This window comes from Pseudomyrmex gracilis, unplaced genomic scaffold (genome assembly GCF_002006095.1).
Source record: "Pseudomyrmex gracilis isolate BER0280 unplaced genomic scaffold, ASM200609v1 scaffold_162, whole genome shotgun sequence".
Lineage (NCBI taxonomy): Eukaryota > Metazoa > Arthropoda > Insecta > Hymenoptera > Formicidae > Pseudomyrmex > Pseudomyrmex gracilis.
In genome coordinates this window covers 299,195-322,446 of record NW_018020746.1, presented here as the reverse complement: position 1 = coordinate 322,446, position 23,252 = coordinate 299,195, and the positions used below count along the sequence as shown (strand labels likewise).

Below are 23,252 nucleotides of genomic sequence, written 5' to 3'. Positions count from 1 at the left end.
GCATATACACACGCGGTACGCGACAAGCACGCGTGTGCTTGTTAGGCGCATATACGAGCGACGACGGTGCTGTATACGACGACGACGACGACGACGGGAAGAGACGTTTTCCCGCAAATGGGCGTATCGCGTTAACCACGAAATGCGTCTCGATTGAGCCGATCTTTTTCGTTTGTTCTCGAACGGTGACGTTCCAGTGGGAACGGTGATAAAACGGTTTTGACAAGTGCCGCTCTACGCGTAGACGCGAGAAAGAGAGACAGAACGGACGTGGAGAGTGCGAAAGGGGGATGGAGAGTGCCATGCAGCCGCTGCTTCCACCGCCGCCGCCGCCGCCACCGCCGCCCCCACCTGCTTTCGACATGCCGCGGAGCAGCAACAACACGTCGGAACGTACGGTCACCCACGAGTTGACATTTGGTACGTTTGATTTGTTCCTAAACTGTTTAGCTCTGCCACATACTCCCACTGTCTCAAGGTTCTAGTATTCGGCTCTGCGGATGGAGGAGACCGATATATGATTTCGCCGAGTTCGCGAAACCACCGAGCGCCGTTTGTCGGGAGAAAAAAATTGCACGATATCTCTCTGTCTCTGTGTTTATTCACTACGATAGAAACGCGATAATCGCGCGCTCGAAATCAAACTCGTGGAAATTTTATATCGATTTTGATCTTTAACGCAGAAACGGAACTCGCTTACTTTTTTTGTTTTTTTTTTTTTACGACGTAGCATTGTTGTCCTGACGTATGTTGTGTACTGTCGGATCCGAATTAAATGGAGTTTCACTTCGTGAATGCCCCGTTACGCCGATTACTTGTGAACGAGACATTTCGAATGTGCGTTATGCAACCTGTCTGCCTGCGCGTTTGCACTTTACATTCTTAGAAAATAATTATAAGGAGATTGCGAAAATATCAAATGTCAGTGTCGGTGAATAGGTGTTTGAACGGATAGCAGCGCCATCGAGACACGGTATATCCGTTGACACGCGACGCATTATGTACATGGTACAAAATTAAAACCGTGACAATTCGGCGAGGAAGAACGTCTTGTGCCAGCTGGTCTTATATCAATGTCGTTTCGAGGAAATCGTTTTCAACAAAAAGTAAGCCCTAAAACGATCTTACCGATGACTGGAAACGCGCGTGCTGCGCGCCTGACGCTGTTGTTTGTTTGTTTGTTTTTTTTTTTTTCTGCGTAAATCAGTCTCTCTTCTAATACATCTCCTCTAATTATAATCCCAGTGCGTAAGTGTGATTTCCAAACAAAGTGCTACACAAACCTTAGTTGAGACGACACACTCTAAATAATCCGTTTCCCCCTCTCCTCCCTTCTTTCTCGTATAATCCAACAGTCAACTTAGTCAGTTGAGCTTTGAACTGTCATAACACTGTTACTGCCAAATCATTCTTCTACGGTTGCCAGAGTTGATAGATATTTAGTCAGCAAATTGCGTGGCACGTGCCGACACGGATGATTCGAGAAAAACATATTTTATTATTATATATACGTTTATCTTTTATCGCACGAGATAGATATATATCTATTTGAAATACATACAAACCAAAATGAAATTGCATGTTGTACAACAGATATACAGAATTTAATTTTTTAGAGAAATTAATTAATATTAATTCAATTAATATTTTTTTGTCCTCACGTTGATAGTTCGTGTATTACTTTTGTTTGTTTTTGAAATGTTTTTTCTACAATAGTGCTAATTGAAGTCAAAATTCTGTTCAGGTTTTAGTAATTAACAATGAGAGTTCGCAAATATTATAGCCATTAATTAGATTCTTATTTTCTATAATAAGTTTTAAATTAAATATAATTAAATACATAATATAAATTAAATATACGTTAACTTAAACAATAAGTTTTTATGTGTGTATGTATGTATACTTTAAAATCGTGGTTGGCAGGAAAAATCGAATGAGTGAAAAAAACATGGTGAATTCTAATTTTTACCGTTCCGAATTTCAATTTCATGAAATAAACTAGCGAATACTACAAAAATGATCAAACATATGTAACACTAAAACATATTTATTTGATTTTATAGAACTTTGTTTTATTTTTTTGCTTTAAATAATAGATCATACTGATTACTATGATTTATCAAAAAACAAAATCCATATAATAATAAAGTTTTTGTAATTCAAATATGTGAAATACATGTTTAAAACTTTGGAAATGTTATAATAATTTGAAATATAATATATAAATGTTACTAAATTTTTGTATTAATAGTTAATAGAAAAATACTTAAGTTTTATAGTTTAATTGCGAAAACATAATAGTAAGAGTTAAACATTTTCATTATATATCTGGTTTGTATTTATCATTTAACATCTTGTAAGAACAAATAAACAAGTAAAAAGTCAAGATCGAGCAGAAAAAGTTGGTAAATATATTTAGATAAATTAATATTACGTGAAAACGAAACGTTTCGTCCCTGACTTGAGACTTCTTCAATCGCAAAAGATAAATACATTACAAAAAATAATAAACAGATCAGAAAGTTAGTATATTAATCCGCAAAAAATGAGAAATAAAAAATAATAATAAATAGACAATCATATAAGTTCATAATCGATGATGCAAACAATGATGTGAAGTACCTTCTTTTTATATATATATATTACACTTTTGCAAGGTGTGTGTCCCATTAAAAAATGTCATACGTTACACGGTCATAATGTTGTTCAGAGATAAAATGAGTCAAGGTATTGATATTATGAGTCAACTGCAATCTTGTAAGAAAAAATTAATTTGTTGTATCGATTTCTAATCTATTACAGATCTTATTTTGTATAAAACTTAAAATAGGGAGAACATTCTTTCAATTGATGTTTAACTCGCCGGACACGTGCGGGTAACAAAATCAATGAACTCTGCAGGAAAATTACTTTTACGTAATGCTTTCTATCACGTTCTGACATTCATATTTCTAGCTTTTTCTCGAGAAAAAATGATTTTAGGAAGAGTTCAGTTTCTGCTTGAAAAGATAGACCGAACGGTAAAAAGTCAAGCGATAATTTTACTGCATAATTCTGTGCGGTTTTGTCTTTTTGCGGTTTTTTTTTCCAGATGAATTTGTACTGTTGTATTATACAGTACATAAGCTAGCATATATGCAGGTGTAACAGTTTTAGAACATCTTTTTTTTTACGTTATTTGTATGTAGTTCAACTTTTTCATTATTTTTTTATTACCATTATTCATAAGTTGATACTGTCATCTATGTTACAGTTTTCAGCTTCAAGGACAAAAATTGAGTACATTATAAGAGAATTAAAATAAAATATTATTGAAATACATTTGTAGCTATAAGACACTATAAGGGCGTTTCTAACTTTGTGAATTCAAATGTCAATAAAAAAATGTTCTATTGTTTTTAAAAAAATTTGTTTTAGAAAAAACTCAGTTTTATCGGTCGGTTTTATCAGAAAATACGAATTTTCACCACTCGCATAGACTTTTTCCCCAAAAATGTAGATTTTTGCCAACTCTGTTCAAAATAATAAAGAGAGAAAATTACAACATATATGTGTATGAATAAATATGAGCATTGCTTTAATTGTTTTATAGCACATTAAATTATTCCCTTAAATTATTGAAATTTTACAATAAAATACATTTGTAAAATCATGTCGATTCCGGAACTATAACGATTATTATTAATGAAGTGTTTTGATAGCTTAATCCAGCTTAATTCTTAATGTTGTAAAAATTATTTATTCAAGAAAACAACCGACTACCTGTCGCCACCTGTTAAAATATACATGAACTTGTCGAGTTATGTATACCTATTTGTCGCGCATTATCTTTCGCACAGCTTGTTGCGGAAATATTTTCTTTTATGAGATTGCATCGATTTCGAAACAGGTCGAGTTTGGAGGAACATTTTCTTTATTCTTCTTCGGAAATTTATTTTCTTCTGCGGTCATAGGTTTCTCAGACTCAAAACAGATTGTTTGCTTATATCTGTTCTTGTTTTTCTTCAATCGAGAAAGAAAGATATATCGTCTACTTTCTCTCTGTTGTTTTTTATTTGCGCGGACTCACAACTTCAGAATTATATGAAAGATAGCTCGCTAAGTCCGCGTTTTTGTTCACCTTCGTACTTGGGATGTTAGTAAATTTAAATGAGGCAAAATACAAACGCAAAACATTACCGTTTTGCACAATCATGACGTTCTCACGTGTGTAATAATTTTACATGCGTTATTGCGCAGAGTCTCATTTTTGTCTTTGTTGAAATCTTCTCTTTTCAAATCCATTTTCCGCTCAATTTTTGGACCCTCTTCACCTGATTGTGATATCAGTGAATATCTCTCGGAAGTTCTTATCATTCTATCTCATTTGATAAATGTTGGAAGTATGCAAAAGAAATGTTTCGAAGTTTTGACCTTGTTACTTACTAAAATATCCCACAATGCTTGAGTAGATACAAATAACACAAGATGTTTGTACAAGTAATTCTTTGTTTAAAAACAAAAATTACAAACGTTTCGATCTTCTCGTTCAGATCTTTATCAGTATATAAGCTACTAATTTATAATACAAGAAACATACAGCATACGCAAATATTCATAACTTTCAAATAAATAATAAAACGGATCTCTATCAAAATTGTGTAATATAAAAATATAAAGAATTATAATTATAATAAATATAATAATTGTATAATATTAAAAATTAAAGAAATCTACAAAGCACTCATAGTGCAAAGCGTTATCTTTGCTCCCCAGCAAACAATGTACTGAGCAAAACATTACGTTTGTTTACAAATTGTGTTGAACAAATCTTTCAAGAATTAACGTATAAAACTGTTTTTCCTCTCACTTCCCGCGAAGACTGAATTGTCAAGTCGCGCAAAGATATGTAAGATAAACAAAAGAAGTTTTTCGACGCAACAATGATTTTTTTGGTTTAAATTGTTCCAATAGATAGAAGTATGGTCTAAGCTTCTCAGTATCGAACGTAATATTAATAGAATTTTCTTGCAATTTAATATGGATCGAAACGTTTTGCAAGTTTTTGTCATCAAATAAAGAATCATTCACACGAACGTCTTGTGTTTTAACTTGCATCTGCCCGAGCATTTCGTTTTATTATCTCACGAGTTTATTCAATCATAGAATATCCCATTATGTGGGATAATACGGATCAAATAACGAATGCGGTATCCAATGTGCTCTTTGTGTAAACTCGACTTTTTCGACGAAAATGAAACTTCCTGCCCGTCGATTACAGGATGGCCAGTAGTCGTGGAAGAAACTGATTCTTTTTGAAAAAAAAATTAGTTTAAATTGTGGAAATATTTCGTATAAGACTTGTTAGGTTTAGAAAACTGCGTTTTTTTTTAAATAATTTATTTTCTAGCCAGCATAACAGATTTTTGTATCTTATATTTGTATATACGTGTATATACACGTATATGTACACACATATACATATGCATCAAGCTGTAAAACAATCGTCAAGCATCTTAAACTACATCTATATCCGGTTTCGTGTAGCCAGTTTATTAACGACTGGTGGAGCTAGTTACATTGGTCACTTCGATAAATTGGACAATAGTGATTGGTAGTTTCTTACGTCACTGGTTGTTTACCGGATTTCAAATTCTTAGTCCGAGATTCAATCGCGTAAGGAGGGGAGGTGCAACAATAGTCCGAAACACGTGTTTTACATGCCTTTTAAAGAAAGGAAGGACCGAAAGATAGTTCTTTTGTACCAGCATGCCATTTAGGTCCTACAGGAAAGAAAATAGGCGGAGCAACGAAGTCGCCAAGACTTACCTAAGGTTCTTCTAAGGTTCTCGAAGTCAGACGATCCTCTCGTCTCGTTCATTCCAATTTCGTTAGTGCAGTGCGATTCATCTGATCTCTTAACGTTCTTATTATCTTGATTCTGTGATAAATATAATTTTTGTGATAAATATAATATTCTGTGATAAACAGATTAAAAAGATCTGCAAACGCGCTTCTTTCTTTTTTATTCTGGATTTTTTTCAGTCTTGAGTGATATTTTCAAGAATTTATTGAACTTGAAAGTGAGAGACTCAGATAATTCGTGTAGTGTGATCGGTGACTATTCTCTATTTTTTTTTTAATATACATTGTGTACTATGGAAAGATTAAAAAAAAGACTAAAGTAAATCTCAGGAATGTTGGTTTTTTTATTTCACATTTCGCTCGGACAGTGCGTTAATAAGTAACACACACGGTTCCGTTTACATTTTATCACACGCTTGTCAGTTTTACTGACAGTGTGTCGCGTACGTTGCTGTATATATCGCCGACTGAAGAACAAAACAGAAAAACATCATGGCTTGTTACGAGGTTACCGATGATAGCGGTTACGGTTCTGAAGGTCCGCTAGATGAAGAAGACGAATGGAATAGTACACATGGTCTAGGTAACACATTTGCTACACAAAGCGCTTTCCAGTGATTTTCTTATTACAAGTACGAGCGTATTTACTCGTACAAGTGTCACATTCTTTTTACAAGAACATGATATCGTACAACAATTTTATTTGATATTAAACACTAACACAGGTAGATTGCTCAGCAAATTTTGCCTTATCGCGTAAATACCACAGTGAAATTTTATTATCATAATTATTGTACTAATAAGAACAAAAAGGCAATTGTTGAATGGCGCACTTTGTACTTTACATTGATATGTTATATGTATGTACATACATTATATAATTTTGAAATATATAAATAATATTAAATATTCAATTCATATACATATGTATGTACATACGTAATATCTAAAATTTTTGATATTAGATATTCTCGCGGTGTGTTGTATTAACGCTCGAAGATGTTTTTCGGATTTTAAACCGCGTTAATGTCATTTTTATATCAAACATTTCGTGAACATTTCAGTTCACGACGATTGCTCTTGAAACCCTGATGAAGTCAACCGAAATGTTCACGTAACGTATAAAAATGACACTAACGTTGTGGTTCAAACCTGAAAAACATCTTCGAATGTTAATTCAAAATGTTTATTTGAGATGGCATTTAGTCGTTGCAAACAATTTGAATATCTGGTAGCGTCGATCATGAATAATCATCATTAGGCCATTGAAAAGAAAAATGCCGGATGACATTGGTGGCAGTCGCGTTAAGATATCTGTGTTAGCAAAGATGCATGTAAATTATGTACGTATAACCAACAGATCTAGATACAACACGTTCATCATTTAGAACGTTGAATGCAAAGACATCATAATGAATTAATTTGCGTGCAGTTTTTAAATTGCGAGCGAAATAAGTAGAATTTGTTCTCGTTGTTCGTATAATTTGCAACGATATATTGTTTCATTGCAAGTGTTATGAGATTTTTCTAAAAATTCATCACTATCGCGTATCAATGGAAGTATGGAAAAGCCAGTATCGAGAGTCGGTATAAAAATATCGAATTGTAAACGATATCGAGCGTTTTCTCCGCGACAAGCTATTGTCGTATTCACGTATAATCGAATATTTTAATAGCGCTTTTGCTTCCATATTTATCTTCATCCTTCGCGAGAACATTTCGTTTTCAGCAGTCAAGGTTGTTTCGTGTTCTTTCAAATATGCAACAACTGTGAATTATCCGCACAATTGAAAAGAGCACAGCTTTTTCGATGACCGTAAAAAATTTTCTCTGATAGATATGTGTTTCATTGTATCACACAAGAAACAAACATATATTTGCACATTTTGTTTTGATGATGCCACACTCCGATACGTATTATTATTGTTTTTGTAATCTTGAGTGAGTCACTGACGATTATCGCGGTTGATATAACCGTTAGTACTGGTGGTTTTCAGAAAATTCTGTATGACAAATGTCCTTCTTCGAAGCACTTCTGCCGTGTTTTGTAGCGGCACATGTAAACAACAATTCAAGAAAAGATCCCTTTTCATTTTCTCACTGTCGTTTAATCTACATGACAATAGAGATCGATCGTCGTTACGTGTCTTTATGAGGCAAAATTCTATTTCATATGTGTTTACATGTGGAAAACAAAGTGTGACTATTTTGTGTGACTATTAATATATCAAAAATTAAATATATTAAAAATTATATATATATTTTTGTAATTAACCTGTTATTATATATTAGTTTTTAGTTAAATTTTGTTACTAAATATTTTGTTTGTTAAATGATTGGATGACAAGAATACATTGTGTCAATAAATAAACATTTCTAGAAACCAGTAAAAAAAGTTTATATCAAATAATTCTCCGCATGCATGTAAAGAAAAACAATACGAACCGCGAGATTAAATTATATATGTCTTCCTTGAATCTTAAAAATAGTTGGTTGGTGGAAGTTATTTACGTCGGACGCGTGATCTTTTACATCTGTTTTGCACATTTGCTTCACTGTGTTTATCATACTTATCTCTCGTTTTTGGTTTTATTTAAAAATAAATGAATTATTACAAAAAACTACAATACATTTTCTATTAAATAAAAGAAAATACTTTCATATAATTTCCCGTAAATTATAACCGTGATTAATTATTGAAACAATATATAACATGTTGACCTATACAATATTACACATTTTAACAATAATATACGATTACTTCTACAAAATTTATCTCTTTTTTCCACGAAATTCAAGAACTTAGTTACATGTATGTGATAATAGTGTATACTCTATTATTACATAAGCTTGCGAAAGTCGTAATTAAATATAGATAGAAAATGGCTGATATGCGAGCACGAAATTAAGTAGGCCACGTGGCGGGTTCGGATTCTTGGCATCAATAACGGGGGAAACGGTTCGCTGAGATCGCTAGAATTGTGACGATTATATAGCACACACCATATTGATATTGTACTTTTCTATTTACAATTTCTTAATTAGAAACGCTCGCTCGATATTAGTCCTTCAACTCTTTGTGGACTGACATGGATCTCCTAAACCTATCTAAAAATTTCAAACCGATGTTTTCTAGGTAAAATTAGTTTTTTTTTTTTAACGCTTATCATCTTTGAAACTACTAGAGTTTTTCAATTTGTTTTTTTATCGACGCGGAATCGTTTAAACTATCTAATAAAAATTAGATTCAATTAAAAGTCACATTCGATTAAATTTATTGTTCCTTGGACAACTGTGTGTGCACTAGACGTAAACTCAATTTTCTTTCTTTGAAAAAAAGTTTTAAAATTATCTATGTGATAATGCTTCTAATTGTTACATTAGTAAGAAAGATATATTACTAATTTTCGAGTTATAAACATAACACGTTTTATAATATTCAATACGGTGCTGTTTTTAAAAAGTTAGTCGTACGAGATCTCTCTGTAAATTACACGCTAAGTGTAACTGCATGCGTTGTTGATTCGCACACACACGAATAACCTGCAAAAATCCGTGTAATGATAACATCTAAATTTAGCAACTCGTGTGTACATGTAGCACCATCGTCGTGCTATTTATAGAGCCCGCATCCCCGTACACGCACACGTGTGCCTCACAACACACAATCACATTTGATTTTACTACGATCGTAGCATTTGTGATTTTGTCCAGATGAAACGATTCCAAATATTTTTTTAAAAAACAAGAAATTACTTTCAAACAAGAGAAACGCAGTAAGATTAGAGTTGAGTTTGCTTACAATCTCTGAGAAGATTGATTTTGAAAGTTTAATTGCATAAACACAAACCTTCGTAAACATTTTATCTTATCGAATGAATAAATATTTATTAATTGGATAAATAAATTACGCGTTCTGTAAATCACGAAGAAAATTTGACGCTTGTTTTCGTGCCGAAGCATGCACGTGTCATGACGTAAGTTGGTGCGAAAAATGTCTAGAATATCAAAAAAATATTTTTCTGTCTATAATATTATAATTCTTTATTGATTCCTTCCAAATTTAAGCTTTTGAGTATTATACTTTTTTATTTATATTGTATTTAAATTGCTACTATATAATAGTTTACTAATTATTATTATTATTATTAACATGTATTCTTCGATTGTATAAACTATATCGAGAAATCGACTGTGTACAGTTTCTGCAAACTGACTATATAATCGCGAGCCATCCTGTGCACATCGGAAAGATCCACAGTCACGATTCGAGTGTCACAGTATCAACACGTATGCATTCCGTACGCGTATTAATATTGTTTTATTATCGCGGGATTTATATTCTCGCGTAATATGTACACATCGCGTAACATGTGTACATCGTGATAAAAATATTTTGAAGCAGCGCTTCGTAGGCAAGCAGTTTCGCGATTGCATTGCTAAGCGGAAAGACGGAAAGAATTCGCAAACGCGTCCATTGGAAACTCGAAGTCGCAAATTCGATGAAGCGAATTATTATGCAACGTTCGGTGCGTTCATAAAAAGAAAAAAAAAACGAAAAACAACAAATCGGAAAAAAAGATTGTTATTGCGGCAATCGTTGGTGTTGCAGTTCCGCGAAATTCGTAATAACCACGAGGATTAAAATATTTAAAGGAGCGCGCAGGTGAATTATTTCCAATTTCAATTGATCAATTATTTGCGTCGCCGCGATAAAACGACGCTGACTGATGTTCGACATCGCGCGCGGATTATAGTCTTGTGAGACTTGTCGATAAACTCACAAAGTGATGCAATGACAGCGAGAAGAAGAGAGAAAGAGAAAAAAGAGACGGCGATAGAATGATACGCATGTAATATGCGGAACACTCGTCGTTATGTCACTGAGATCGTGAGAGCTCGATGCGATTAGTTTTTCTTTGGCACAAGTACGTCCATGAAGGTAAATTAATATTTTAACACTGCGCGCACACATACGTGTGCTCGTGAATCTCGAGTATATAAAAGTCTTGTCTCTATTTTTGGAAAAACAGTAGATTACAGATTATCTCTCTTTATCTGATTTATTTTCTCTAATTTCAATGTCAATTATCGTGTTCTTGGTGTATTATTCTTTTAATTAAGCAATCCGAACAATGAGATTTTTCTCACCTCGCGTTCACAGACACGTTCTCGAGAGGGGTTCACCATTAAAAAATCGACTGCTGCTTATTGGCACGACTTTTTTTCTTCTCGCCGATTAAAACGCATGTATCGGCGAGTAAACAGGCCGATCCGGCGCGAGTTTACGGCTAAATATAAAATTGCAACACAAATCAATAGCAAGCGTGTGTCCCCGTGCGCGATATATCCGATAAGTAAATCCGGAATGGTTTATATCCGAAGTAACTACGTGATTGGCGCGATTCGCGTCTGTAAGGCATCCCGAAACGCAGCGGAAACAAAGAATTTAGAATACAAGAAAATACAACGCAAAAAAAGTATTTCGTTCGCAGTGGATGACAAAATTTGTTTTGAAATCGCTAGAAAGAAACGTTTCCATTGTTACCGCTATTCCGATTGTTACTGCTATTATCTTGTTACTACTATTGTATATATGTGTCTAACGTTGTTGTGACGAATTATCTCTTTCTTGCGCAGACATACAGAGCTTTTCAAGAAATTTTCAGTTTTTCTCTTCTCTTTCTTTAAACCTTTTTTTTTTTTCAACAGGAATTTTTTTAGAAAAGAATTTAGAAAGGATAGAAAAAATCATTCGACACCAGAATATTTTTTGTGTATTAATTGTTCTTGCTTTCACAGAAATACAAAGCGTCAAGAAATTCATCGATTTCTTTCGTCTCGTTCTTTAATTTTTTTCTTTAAGAGAACTTTTTTTCTCAGAAGAAGGATACTATAGAAAAAACCTCAGCACCCAAAATACTTTTGCGTCATATATCCGTGACCTTAAGAATTCCACAAAAAAGTGACATAAAACATTTTACACATTTTAGTAATAGCCACAATTCAGACACAAATAGTTGTGAGCTGCGCACAATGACATTCTCATGCTTTGCTGAGTAGAGACTTTCTTCTATAACAACAAATACAACAATTTTACACCAAATAATGTGAAAAAAATATCCAGCAGCGCAGGATTTTACTTTTAGCCAGTATGAACGAATGTGTGTGTGTAACTGTGAACATATAAAATTTCTATGTTTATTTTAACCCTTCGTGGTCAAACCTCAAAACGATGACACTCGATCAGTTAGTCAGACCGGGTCTGTGAGATTGACGCGACTTTAAAATCGAATATTTCCGCGAAAAATCATTATTTTTTTCAATTTCTTTTTATTTTTTAAATCAAAAGTTTGAATATTTTTGGGTCAATAAAAAAATTGAAAAAATCTCTAGTAGTTTCGAAGATATAAGCGTTTAAAAGAAGCTAATTTTTTTAGAACACCGATGCGCAATTTCTGAGTGGGTCTGGAAGACCCACGTCTGACTACGAAAGGTTAATGCCAAGATCGGCCGAAATTGAAACGAATTATTTTCATGCAGTTTTATTCTGCTCAAGATGTGAGTTAAGTTTCTTTATTATTTATAAGCACTGCGCGATTGTACTCAAAACTGATTCTCTTTGCTTTGATTGTTGAGTCGATACGCGATATTTCCAATCTCATCTCAATTAATCGAGATAGTAAACACTAGTCACGCGCACGCGCAGGATTTCTCTCTCTCTCTCTCTCCCTTTCCCTCTCTCTCTCTCTCTCTCTTTCTCTCTCTCTCTCTCTCTCTCTCTCTCTCTNCTCTCTCTCTCTCTTTCGTTCTCTCTCTTTCCCTCTCCCTCTCCCTCTCCCTCTCTTTGTCTTTCTCTTTCTTTCAATCGTCGCACGTGTCGAGATACACGTGCTGTAACCCATGACCGCTACGAATGGAATATATGCAAGCGCCGACTCAATACAATCATGCGGTTGCGCCACACGGCTGAGACCAATACGCGTGTATCGCACCCTTTGCTCCTCTTTCCACTTTCTCTTTTTCTACTGAAGGGTTGTACGAGCAAATCTCGGCCTATATATCCGATAACCTATTAACACGAGATTTTTTTTACATGCTCATAATCAAGTGCTGTTTACAGCTTAACAAGAGATTGTTCTTTTAGTCTTTTTTTTTTTTTTTTTTTTTTTTTTTTTTTTTTTTTATCTTATATTTTGTATTTTATTATATTATAAACACTTTGATTAAGTTTTAGAAAAAAAACTCCGCTTGTTTGTGCAGAAAATTAAACTTTATATTTTTCATAACCATTTTTATTCATTAGTGTTTTTTTTTATTGTTAAGAAATTTATTTTTTTTCTGTCTTAAATTACTCTTGTTATCACTTCGGATATAAAAACCAAGTTTCGTAAAAAAACAAAAAAATAATTTCCATCAAATTAATTTTTCTTATTCGCTTCTCTCTTTCGAAACAACACTTGTTTATTCGTTTCTTTGTTCTCTCAAAACCAAGAGCTTTAATGCATTTTTGTATCTACTTATTTATTAATGTTCATTGTTCATGCACATTGTGTTTATAATTAATGAGAACATCGTTGTATTTTTTTTTTATCGATTTTATCATATTATTAATTATCAGTAAATTGATGAACCATAAGTAAAATTAATGATCGATCAATTTTAATTGTTACGTGAGTTTGATTGTATTGTATATTTTCATTGTATATACAAAACAAATACTTCTTATTTATTTATTTATTCGAATATTTCCAACGTGATTGATTTGACAAAGTATAGACATCTCGACAGATATTCTTGTACATCTTATGCGATTACGTGTACACACACACACACACACGTATATATATATATATATATATATATATGTATATTCGGTACAATCGCGTCGTGACGTTGCTGCGGCTGGCGAAAGAAAGTAGTCAGTCCCGTTACGAAATAGCGAGTGAATGCCGACTATCTGGGTCAGATAAAAGCGGAACTTCCGCAACGTATGCAGAAATGGTGTCGTGCATTTTACAAGTAAACAGCCAAAATTTTATATGGTACTTGAAACGCTTTGCTCTGTTACGCAGTCTTAAAGTCTTTGTTACTCGTCTAGTTGTATTGTAAATCCGCTTCAAGTTTGCGGAGAACGAAAGTATATATATGAACGTGATGATGTTTATGAAAAGATGATTTTTGTTCTCGTAGCTGCTAATATCAAGTAGCGCATAAGTCAGACGGCTGTGCGCTACTTCAAGACTGACTCTCTGCGCACAGCCGTCGCGACTACTATACTTGCTGCGTTAAACGTGCAAATTAAAAGTGATAACGCGCTTTCCACATTTAAGTTTTCCTCACACTCGATATATCAAACAGAGACTGGCGACGTTCGGCCTCGCAGTAGCAGCGAAACTACTCCGGCTCCCGGCAACAGAATTTTAACCGGAATCTATTACGTAATGACCTAGAACGACGCGGAGCATATCGAAACCTTGATAAATATCCATTTTCAAAACTTGATCGTACATCAGAAGAGACACTGTAATGCATTTTCACTTCCACGATGGTATACATAGTATTGACGCACACTTATTTTTGTCATAAAAAATTCTGCAGTTCATTTTCTTTCTGAACGTGCTTTTTTATTGGCGAGCACCGAATCGAGCGTCGAAAAAAAGCGAACTCATTATACAGCAAGAAAGAGGGGGCCGGAATGTGCCGTTTCAAAGTAACGGGGAGGCGAACTTGCGCTTCGAGTCCGCGAAAGAGGCCGCGGACTCTTGTCGGAGAAGGAGTCGAGTTGTGCGACGCGCGACGAACGTATCGAAAGTCGTCATCGGAGAGATTCACGTGGAAATCCATGAAAATTGCTCATCCTCGGATATCAGCGAATCGGGTCATGTTATGAGTTAAGTGTGCGCACGTGTGTGTGTGTGTGTATGTGCGCGCGCGCGCGCGCACACACGAGAATTGCGTGTACGATTTAACGCGTGCGAGACGAGTTCGCGATAATCGCGAAGTGGTACGTACACACAGTGTGGTCTCGTTTGCCACCTTGACATGCATTCTTCCGACTGACTGGCAGTCAGGGCCGAAAGATCGAACACGAACTCTGCTCTACCAGTTGACGGTACGTACCTGCTGTTTTTCTATCGAGCTCCTTTTCACCGATTAAAGTTTCTGACAATTAATCGAGTTTGTTCGCCTTGTGCCTTTTGAACGATATTTTTCGAGTTCTTTTAAAGAAAACAAAAATTTATTGATATACAGCAAAGATGTTATGTTTGCGAACGGTTCGCTTAACAAAAAATCGGTAAAATAATCGTATATTTCGCCAAAAGAACATAATGTATCTTGGTCATAAAAAATTTCTTTACCGTTCTCATAAGTTAAAAGAATTTCTAAAAAAAAAAAGGCTGCGAAACAGGCTTTTCACGATTTTCCTCGAGTGAATAGAGATTACGAATTTTTCTTTGTAGCAAACTACATTCTCGGCGTTTAGAAAAGCTCATATTTTTAAGAACAACGGAGACGTATAAATTTAAATTTTTTTTTCGTCACGACATTGTCGAGTGAAATGAGTTTCACTCTCGTGAAAAAAAAAAAAAAAAAAAAAAAAAACAGGTTAGGTTAGACTTTAGAAAGTTATTGACCTTGAAGAAAAATGAAACAGAACGTCTTTCTGGTGTACCTTTTCTTAAATAAATAATAAAATATACGCCGCTTCGTGTGACTACTTGAATATAATTTCTCCGATTTCAATTGAAATCTATACAAGGAGCAAACGCGTAACGTTCTGCGGAGATGAAGAACGTGCGATATACAAATATAATACTCGGTATAATATGAATCCGTTTTCTTCTTGTAGTACAGCGACTTCTGGCAATCGATGTCAATTCGCCAGACGTTAGAAAGAAAAACGTAGTGTGTCCGTATTTTTGTTCCGACCTTGACTGCAGCCATGGAAGATTTATAAAAATCAGAAAAAAAATTAAACAATAGAAGAATTGCCTTTTTTGACACCGTCAAATTTGCTTGTTAAAGTATTGTGCGTTCTAGCGAATATTAATTTTGTTGATTTGTTGAAATCTTCTTATTACGGAACGACCGAAACTTCGAACAGATCTTCGTTGTTATAAACAGAATGTGCTGTAACATTGAATAGAGTCGAGTCTGTTTTCAAGCTATATCTCAAGTTGTAAACACACTTTTAATCACACCGTGTATATATATATATATATATGATCTGCTGACAAACAACTTTTCGAATTTCAAACGATTTATTATATCGCAGAAAAACATTTTAGATCGTCTGATTTTGTTTTTAATACAGTAAGTCACGCACATAAAATATATGTAAGATTGTCTGCAAATTTCTCATACATTTATAAAAAAAACCTTTTGTACATATGGATTCTTGGAATACAGTCGACGGTTTTGTTTTATAGATCGTAAAAGTATGTTTCTCACGTGTACTATATCTGTTTGTTTTTTTTTTTTTGTTACAGTAAACTTGGTGGACAGCGGCAATCTGAAAGTTAATATGACACACTTCGACGTCTTGAAATGTCTAGGAACTGGAGGTAGAAATAAACGAAACAATATATGTATATATTTTTTTGTATTTACATTTATCTTGTAGCAATAATAACATTTTAAATAATTGATTTTCTTTTCACACATTTACGTTTATTCGCAGCTTACGGTCACGTCTATTTGGTACGAAAACGATCTGGCAGTGATATGGGACGACTCTACGCTATGAAAGTACTGAGGAAAGCTCACATTGTTCTGAAGAAAAAAACCGAAGAACACACGATGACAGAAAGGCAGATTTTGGAGGCGATCCGCGATATCCCCTTTCTGGTCACGTTGTATTATGCGTTCCAAAGCAACGCAAATCTTTATTTGATTTTGGGTAAGAACCAACTTAAATAGTTGTTCTTTTTATTTAATTTTTACTCTTCGGTGTGCGTGGATACCGGCACATAGATGTGCAATTCCCATCTTACGCTCGCGAATACGATATATATGCACGAGCGAAAGGAACCTACAATTTTAAGTGGGCTTCGAACCACTAGAAATTTTTAAAAACCATTTATTTAAGGGAAATAATGGTTTACCATTGGCAAAGTGTATATCTCGGTGTTTTGCCATTGTTTTCCGAGAAAGATCGGCCGAGAAAGAGGGAGTTAAAAAACTTCGATGATTTCCACATCGAGGATTTGAACTCGAATCTCCAGGCCAGCAGTTTTTGCATAAACTACCTGAGCCATGAGCCGATCCAACGACTAATTGTTAAAATCGAGTTATACGCGTAGAGCAAATCAATTTTCAGATAAAAATGAATATAATAAGCTATTTGAAAAAGTGAAACTTGTAAAAAAGTATGATATAATTAATATTGCTTATTAAAAATTTTGTTATTTGTTTATCAGTATTTTTATTGTCCTTATGAACATGTGACTCAATGAAATGAGAAGAGTCATGTTTTTGTCTTTCTTGGAATATATGAACATTGAATTATAAACAAATTATTTCCTAATTAATAATTAATAGAGAATAATCTCGGGCTCTGAAGTTTCTAAACTAATAAATATATGAATATAAGGTCATTAAGAGCCGTTCGCAGGATGTTGTGCGGAAATATGTGTATATATATATTATATATATAATGTTACGTGTAATTTTTTTTCACGTGAGTTTTTTTAATTTAAATTCTTTAAATCATATAGAATGCTAATTTTGTATCACATATATGAAGGATCCCGAATACTCCCCTAACTAATTTTTAAAATATTGCAAAAAAATTATTAAATTTTGTGTTTCAGAATATGTGGCTGGCGGGGAACTTTTTCGTCATCTAGGTCAACATGAGAAGTTCTCGGAAAATACAGTACGAATTTACATTGGCGAAATCATTTTGGCTCTGGAACGACTTCATCAAGTATGTAATGATATGGTGCTGTGGATTATCTATCCCATCATTTAAAATAACAATAAAAATCAATTTGATAAGCAATAAAATGTTTAATTACAATCGAATCAAATTTGTGAAATGTCTGTTGCAGCTCGGAATAATATATAGAGACATCAAACTGGAAAACATACTGCTAGATCGAGAAGGACACATCGTATTAACGGATTTTGGATTGAGCAAAGAATTTCAACCTCACGAATTGAAAGCAGGCAGGGCACGTACTTATTCATTTTGTGGAACTATTGAATATATGGCACCGGAAGTAGTTGAAAGTGCACCAAACGGTTACGACATGGTGAGTTTGGAAATTCTTTTATCTCTTCTCTTTTGTTTATTGCAAGAGTTTCTCTCGGATGACTTTGAGAGCAATTTAAAAATCTGTTTAACTTTAAATCTATTTAACTTTTTGATTATGCAATCGCATTTATGTACCATAGGCCGTAGATTGGTGGAGTGTAGGAGTATTAACGTATGAATTGCTGACTGGTGCGTCGCCATTTACGCTGGAAGGTGACAAGAATCAACAGCAGGACGTCTCAAGGAGGATATTGAAGAGCGATCCGCCACCGATGCCGAATGACTTTAGTCCACAAGTGACCAATTTTATATCCCGTCTGCTAGTCAAAGATCCTCGTCGTAGACTCGGTGGTGGACCGCGTGATGCGAAAGAACTCAAGGAACATCCATTCTTCACGGACGCGGCACCGGCCTTTACATGGGAAGCTCTAGAAAGAAAGCAAATTGAACCACCTTTTGTGCCCCAAATTAGACACGAATTAGATACCTCTAATTTTTCAGAAGAATTCACCAGGATGAACGTTGAACATCTGGCTACTACTGAAAATAACAGACCACAAATCAAATACTTTAGGGTAACAATCTTTTATAATATTTTACACCTAATTCTAGAGAAATTAACGTGTTGTAATCATTTCACCAATTTTTTAACAATTATTTTGTTTAAATTTGAACAAGTGCGTTTAATAAATTTGTAACAAGAAATTTGCTTGGATATGTAATAAATTTTTTTTTTTTTGCCAATGTTTTGCAGGATTATTCTTACGTAGCACCTTCAGTAATATTCACCGACAACACTGTGAGCAGGAACATCTTCGGTGACGAATCTCGGCCTTCGTTATCCAACATACATCTCCACAACGACTTGAAAGATTCGACATTCTTCCAAACTTATGAAATAGTTCGAGACGTACCGTCTTTGGGTCAAGGTAGTTATTCTATTTGCGTTCGGTGTCAGCATCGCGTAACGAAACAAGAATATGCTGTGAAAATTGTTAGCCGACGAATAGATTGTTCTCGCGAAGAAAACCTGCTTCGCATTTGCCATCGTCATGCAAATGTTGTGAAATTGATAGATGTTCATCGTGATCATCTTCACACGTATCTCGTGATGGAGTTGCTTTCCGGCGGTGAATTGTTACAACGATCGTTACCTTTCACAGAACGACAGGCTAAGCGGATTATGCGACAACTAGCATCGGCTGTTAGATTTATGCATTCACACGGCGTGGTGCATCGCGACCTCAAACCGGAAAATATTGTATTCTCTAATCAGAATGAAGATTTTCCGGTAAAGATAGTAGATTTCGGTTTTGCGCGCAAGAAGACCAGTCGTGAGCCATTAAACACGCCTTGTTTCACGCTTCCATATGCCGCTCCAGAAGTAATAGCTCGACAGGATTATGACGAGAGCTGTGATATGTGGTCCCTGGGCGTTATCTTGTACTATATGTTGTCCGGCAATCCGCCCTCGTCCGATATGGCGACGCGCATCAGAGAAATCGATTTCGACAGTAATATATGGAGTCACATTTCCGACGCGGCGAAACAGGTAGTGAAAGGTCTATTGACGATCGACCGTAACGAAAGACTTACCGCGGCTGCTTTCGTATCTCACTCGTGGTTGCTGAAGGACACGTCACATTTTCCGGTTACTCCTCTTCCCGATGTAATCGCAGATGTGCACGCAGCACCGTCAAACTCATCAACGACGGAACACACAAGCGATGGTTTCCGATTGCGTGCGGTTGGAGCAGCCAAGCTAGCTCAACGTCGTAAGAATAAACGTTCCACTTCACACTCCAGCTCCTCAACATCGAGACCGTCTTCATCTTCGTCGTCGAGTCCGATGACAATTCAACCGCGACCGCCAAGTAACGCGGCAACTTCCACTTCGAGCGTTTTTGACTTTAACGAGGAAAAAGTCAACGAATATCTGAGTTCGTTATCATCATCATCAGATTCTAATTCCCCAAGACTGTCGCAACCACCAGAGAGTCTTGTAGCTAAGCGCGACCTCGCATCGTCGAAAACCTCGATCTCGCAACGTGGCAGCAGCAGCAGCAGTAGTAACGGACCCATGACAAGATCGCGAAAACGTAAACTCGAAATGGTGACAAATTCAAGCAGAAACGTCGGTTCCAATAGCTCCGTAGAATCGGTTGAACATGTGGAACCGCACGCAAAACGTAAGACAAAGCGGTCCAAACGCGCGTCCACGATTGTAGTCGAGTAGTTTTTCCTATTCGATTAATAATTAATCGTAATGACGTTTCTAACAAACTTCCTATGCATTTTGCATATATAGCTGCCTTCGGCGTTCATTCGAAACGCAAACGTCGCATCATTCCTATCTCAAAATAGTTTATAGAATATTAGACATATAGTTATTTAAAAAATAAATTAATTAAGTATGCTCTATCGCATCTTATCCAGAAAAGAAAAAAAAACATAGGTCCATGTATATAAATGATTGATCGCGAAAAATCGAGTTTAACTGCTGATTCAAGTATTTGATATATATAGACAAGTGTGAAAATGAACTTGTACGAAACAACAATCTTCGACGCGATCTTCGACGATACGAGGTTGACATTCGTGGTCGTCAGGGTTTCCATAAAAAAGAGTTTCTTCGTAAGAAACATATATAACATGTGTGTTGTACAGAATTTTATTTTTATTATCGCTATAGTAAGTGTGAAATCGGGGCGAATGCAAGTGAAAGCGGTAAATCAAGAATTTTAAGTCTCATTGCGTCGTAACCGAGGTTGTCTGTGATGATGCAAAATCGACACATGGCGTTATAATTTTACTTTAACGTATCTCACGTTCCTGTCGAAATTTTCTTCGGTCGTTCGTTTTGCAATGATCGATTATAAATGAAGATGATAATATGTATGACGCGATATATATATATATATTATACATCATGTCGATACGAAGAAAATCTTAGGGAATGTTTATATGAGAGATGTTTACAAACATTAAGGAACGTAAGGTTAGGTTTTTTGGGTTGATAAAAAATGAGAAAAAAATACGTGATGATGCTGACTATCCCTGGCGCAGACAAGTGAAAACTTAATTAAATACAAATACGTCTGTTGGTTGATCAGTCTGATGTTTTTTTTCTCACTATCTAGTAAAGAAGTCGCGCAAAAATTTTTCCATTTGGTTTCTTCACAAATTTGTAAGCATCTCGTAAAGAAAAAAAAACGAATATATATGTAGTGAACGTGCCTGAAAAAAAAAAAAAAAAACTCATCGACGAGTACTATGAATACATCAAAGACAGTTACGTGGTAAACGCGTAGACGTATAATTCTTTGAAAATAACAGAGACAACTGTTATTACCAGTAATACCTCAGCAATGGCAGAAAGAACGAAAGCATAAGCAACAAAGAATATGATTTGTTAAAAAACAAAAAACAAAAAAAAAAAAAAGAAAAAGGATACCAATATATTAAGGGCTTTTCTCTACTAGTGTTATAATAACGTTATTACGAATGATGACACGATGTTTATACGATTTTTAAGAAAGTTTGTTTATAATCATACGTTAAATGCTGATTTATTAATTTTTACAAATGACTATATAAAATGAAATGACAATGTGATTTAACTAGGTAATAAGTGAGATCGAAACAAAAGATTCAGTATTTAACGTTTTTTAAGAATCTTGTCTCGCAACTCGAATATAATTGCGTAGTATTTGAAATGTAATATATGATGACACAAGAGAGAATAATAAGACGTGAGTGAATCGGTAGTGAATTATAAGGCATCTTATCGCAGATGCTATATGCGAGAGAGAAAGTGAATTAAGTTCTTTTTAAATTAAATCATGGCGACTTGTTTCGATCTATATAAATATTGTTCGTGGCCGATCAACACATTGTCTACCAAAGCTATATATTTTGACGTATTAAAGATATACATAAATGTGTATCGCTCATAAATGAGAGACATGGTGACGAATGTGTGTTAATAATTGTAATTTGTTTTATTTTATACGTGTACAGAATACGTTACGATTTTTTGTCCTGTAAAAAGATTTTATCTTATTTTCTGTTTACATATTACATGTTGTGTATTTAATGTGTTGACACAAGAGAGATTTATAATATAAAATGCGCAAATGTGAGGAAAAAAAAGGAATAGGATTTTTTTTTGTTTTTAATCGCGTTGTTTTTCACGGTCATACACAAAAACCGAAAGAGAAGATCTATGTTCTTTGCCTTTGTGTAATAATATTATTTCGATGTTTATCGTTTCTATTACTTGCTTCATTATTGACGTTGCTGCAATATTTTGCTATTTAGTGAGACAAATTATCGGTATATATTGGATGTGTGGTAATCATTTGTGAGAGAGATGAAGCAAAATGGCAAAGACTGAAATGTGGTTGTACACCAACTCAGGGAACAGACACGCGTCACTTGAGTAATATGTCTTATGTTATCTAGTATGAGATATAGTGTTATATACGTGAAAAAAACACAAGAATGGATTTATGCGTCTACCAAAGAGTTTACTGAGACACATTTGTTGCTCAGTAAGACCAAAAACAACAAAAAAAAAAAAAAAAGAAAAAAACAAAAATTACGATCACGAAAAAAGCTATGTAAATATAAAAATAAAGACAAGAGATGTATAACGAAATTGCATACGTATATATTCAATTACGTCAATTGTCTAAGATCAGAGATTGTATTAAGACGATGATGCGGATAGCGGCGCCCCCGTGTATGTAAGCGCGGAACGCTACAAAAAGAGGTGCTAAGTTCAGAATAAGTCGCTATTATATATCACCGGGATTATCTTTGTTTCTTTCGTTATTTCTCTTTTTATCTTCCGACTGTCTGTTTTTCTTTCTTCTCAAGAAAACAATGGAAATGAATTCGATGTACGTTATCGTGTTATAGACAATTTGGAGAAAAATGAAAAATCTCCGAATGTGAAAAAGCGCTCTTGTATTTCGGGCGCTTTCATCGCGTTTAAAGCCGGCCCTTATTGAAACAGAGCCAACTGCACAGTTGGACTTTTTCTAGTGATATATCACTTCTGTTAACGAATGCTCTTTCATAGCAACGACTGAAACTGGTATAAATTTCACTCGAATGTGAATTCCGGTGCGCGCGCGCCATA

The 23,252-nt window shown here is 34.8% G+C and overlaps 1 protein-coding gene across 7 annotated transcripts; it reads left to right on the top strand.

Moving 5' to 3' along the window:
* The first annotated feature begins 335 nt into the window (after positions 1-335).
* On the top strand, positions 336-22,706 carry LOC109857516 (ribosomal protein S6 kinase alpha-5-like). Of its 7 annotated transcripts, none has more exons than XM_020433874.1 (7): positions 336-420; positions 16,338-16,412; positions 16,529-16,747; positions 17,661-17,776; positions 17,901-18,104; positions 18,247-18,681; positions 18,861-22,706. In XM_020433874.1, the coding sequence occupies exons 1-7, from the start codon at positions 363-365 to the stop codon at positions 20,340-20,342; spliced, it is 2,589 nt and encodes an 862-aa protein (XP_020289463.1). In that variant the 5' UTR covers positions 336-362; the 3' UTR covers positions 20,343-22,706. The 7 variants fall into 7 exon arrangements, with proteins under 7 accessions (XP_020289463.1, XP_020289460.1, XP_020289467.1 ...); XM_020433871.1 differs by having other exon boundaries at positions 16,338-16,436; XM_020433878.1 differs by lacking the exon at positions 336-420 and adding an exon at positions 993-1,106 and having other exon boundaries at positions 16,338-16,436.
* The last annotated feature ends 546 nt before the right edge of the window (positions 22,707-23,252 follow it).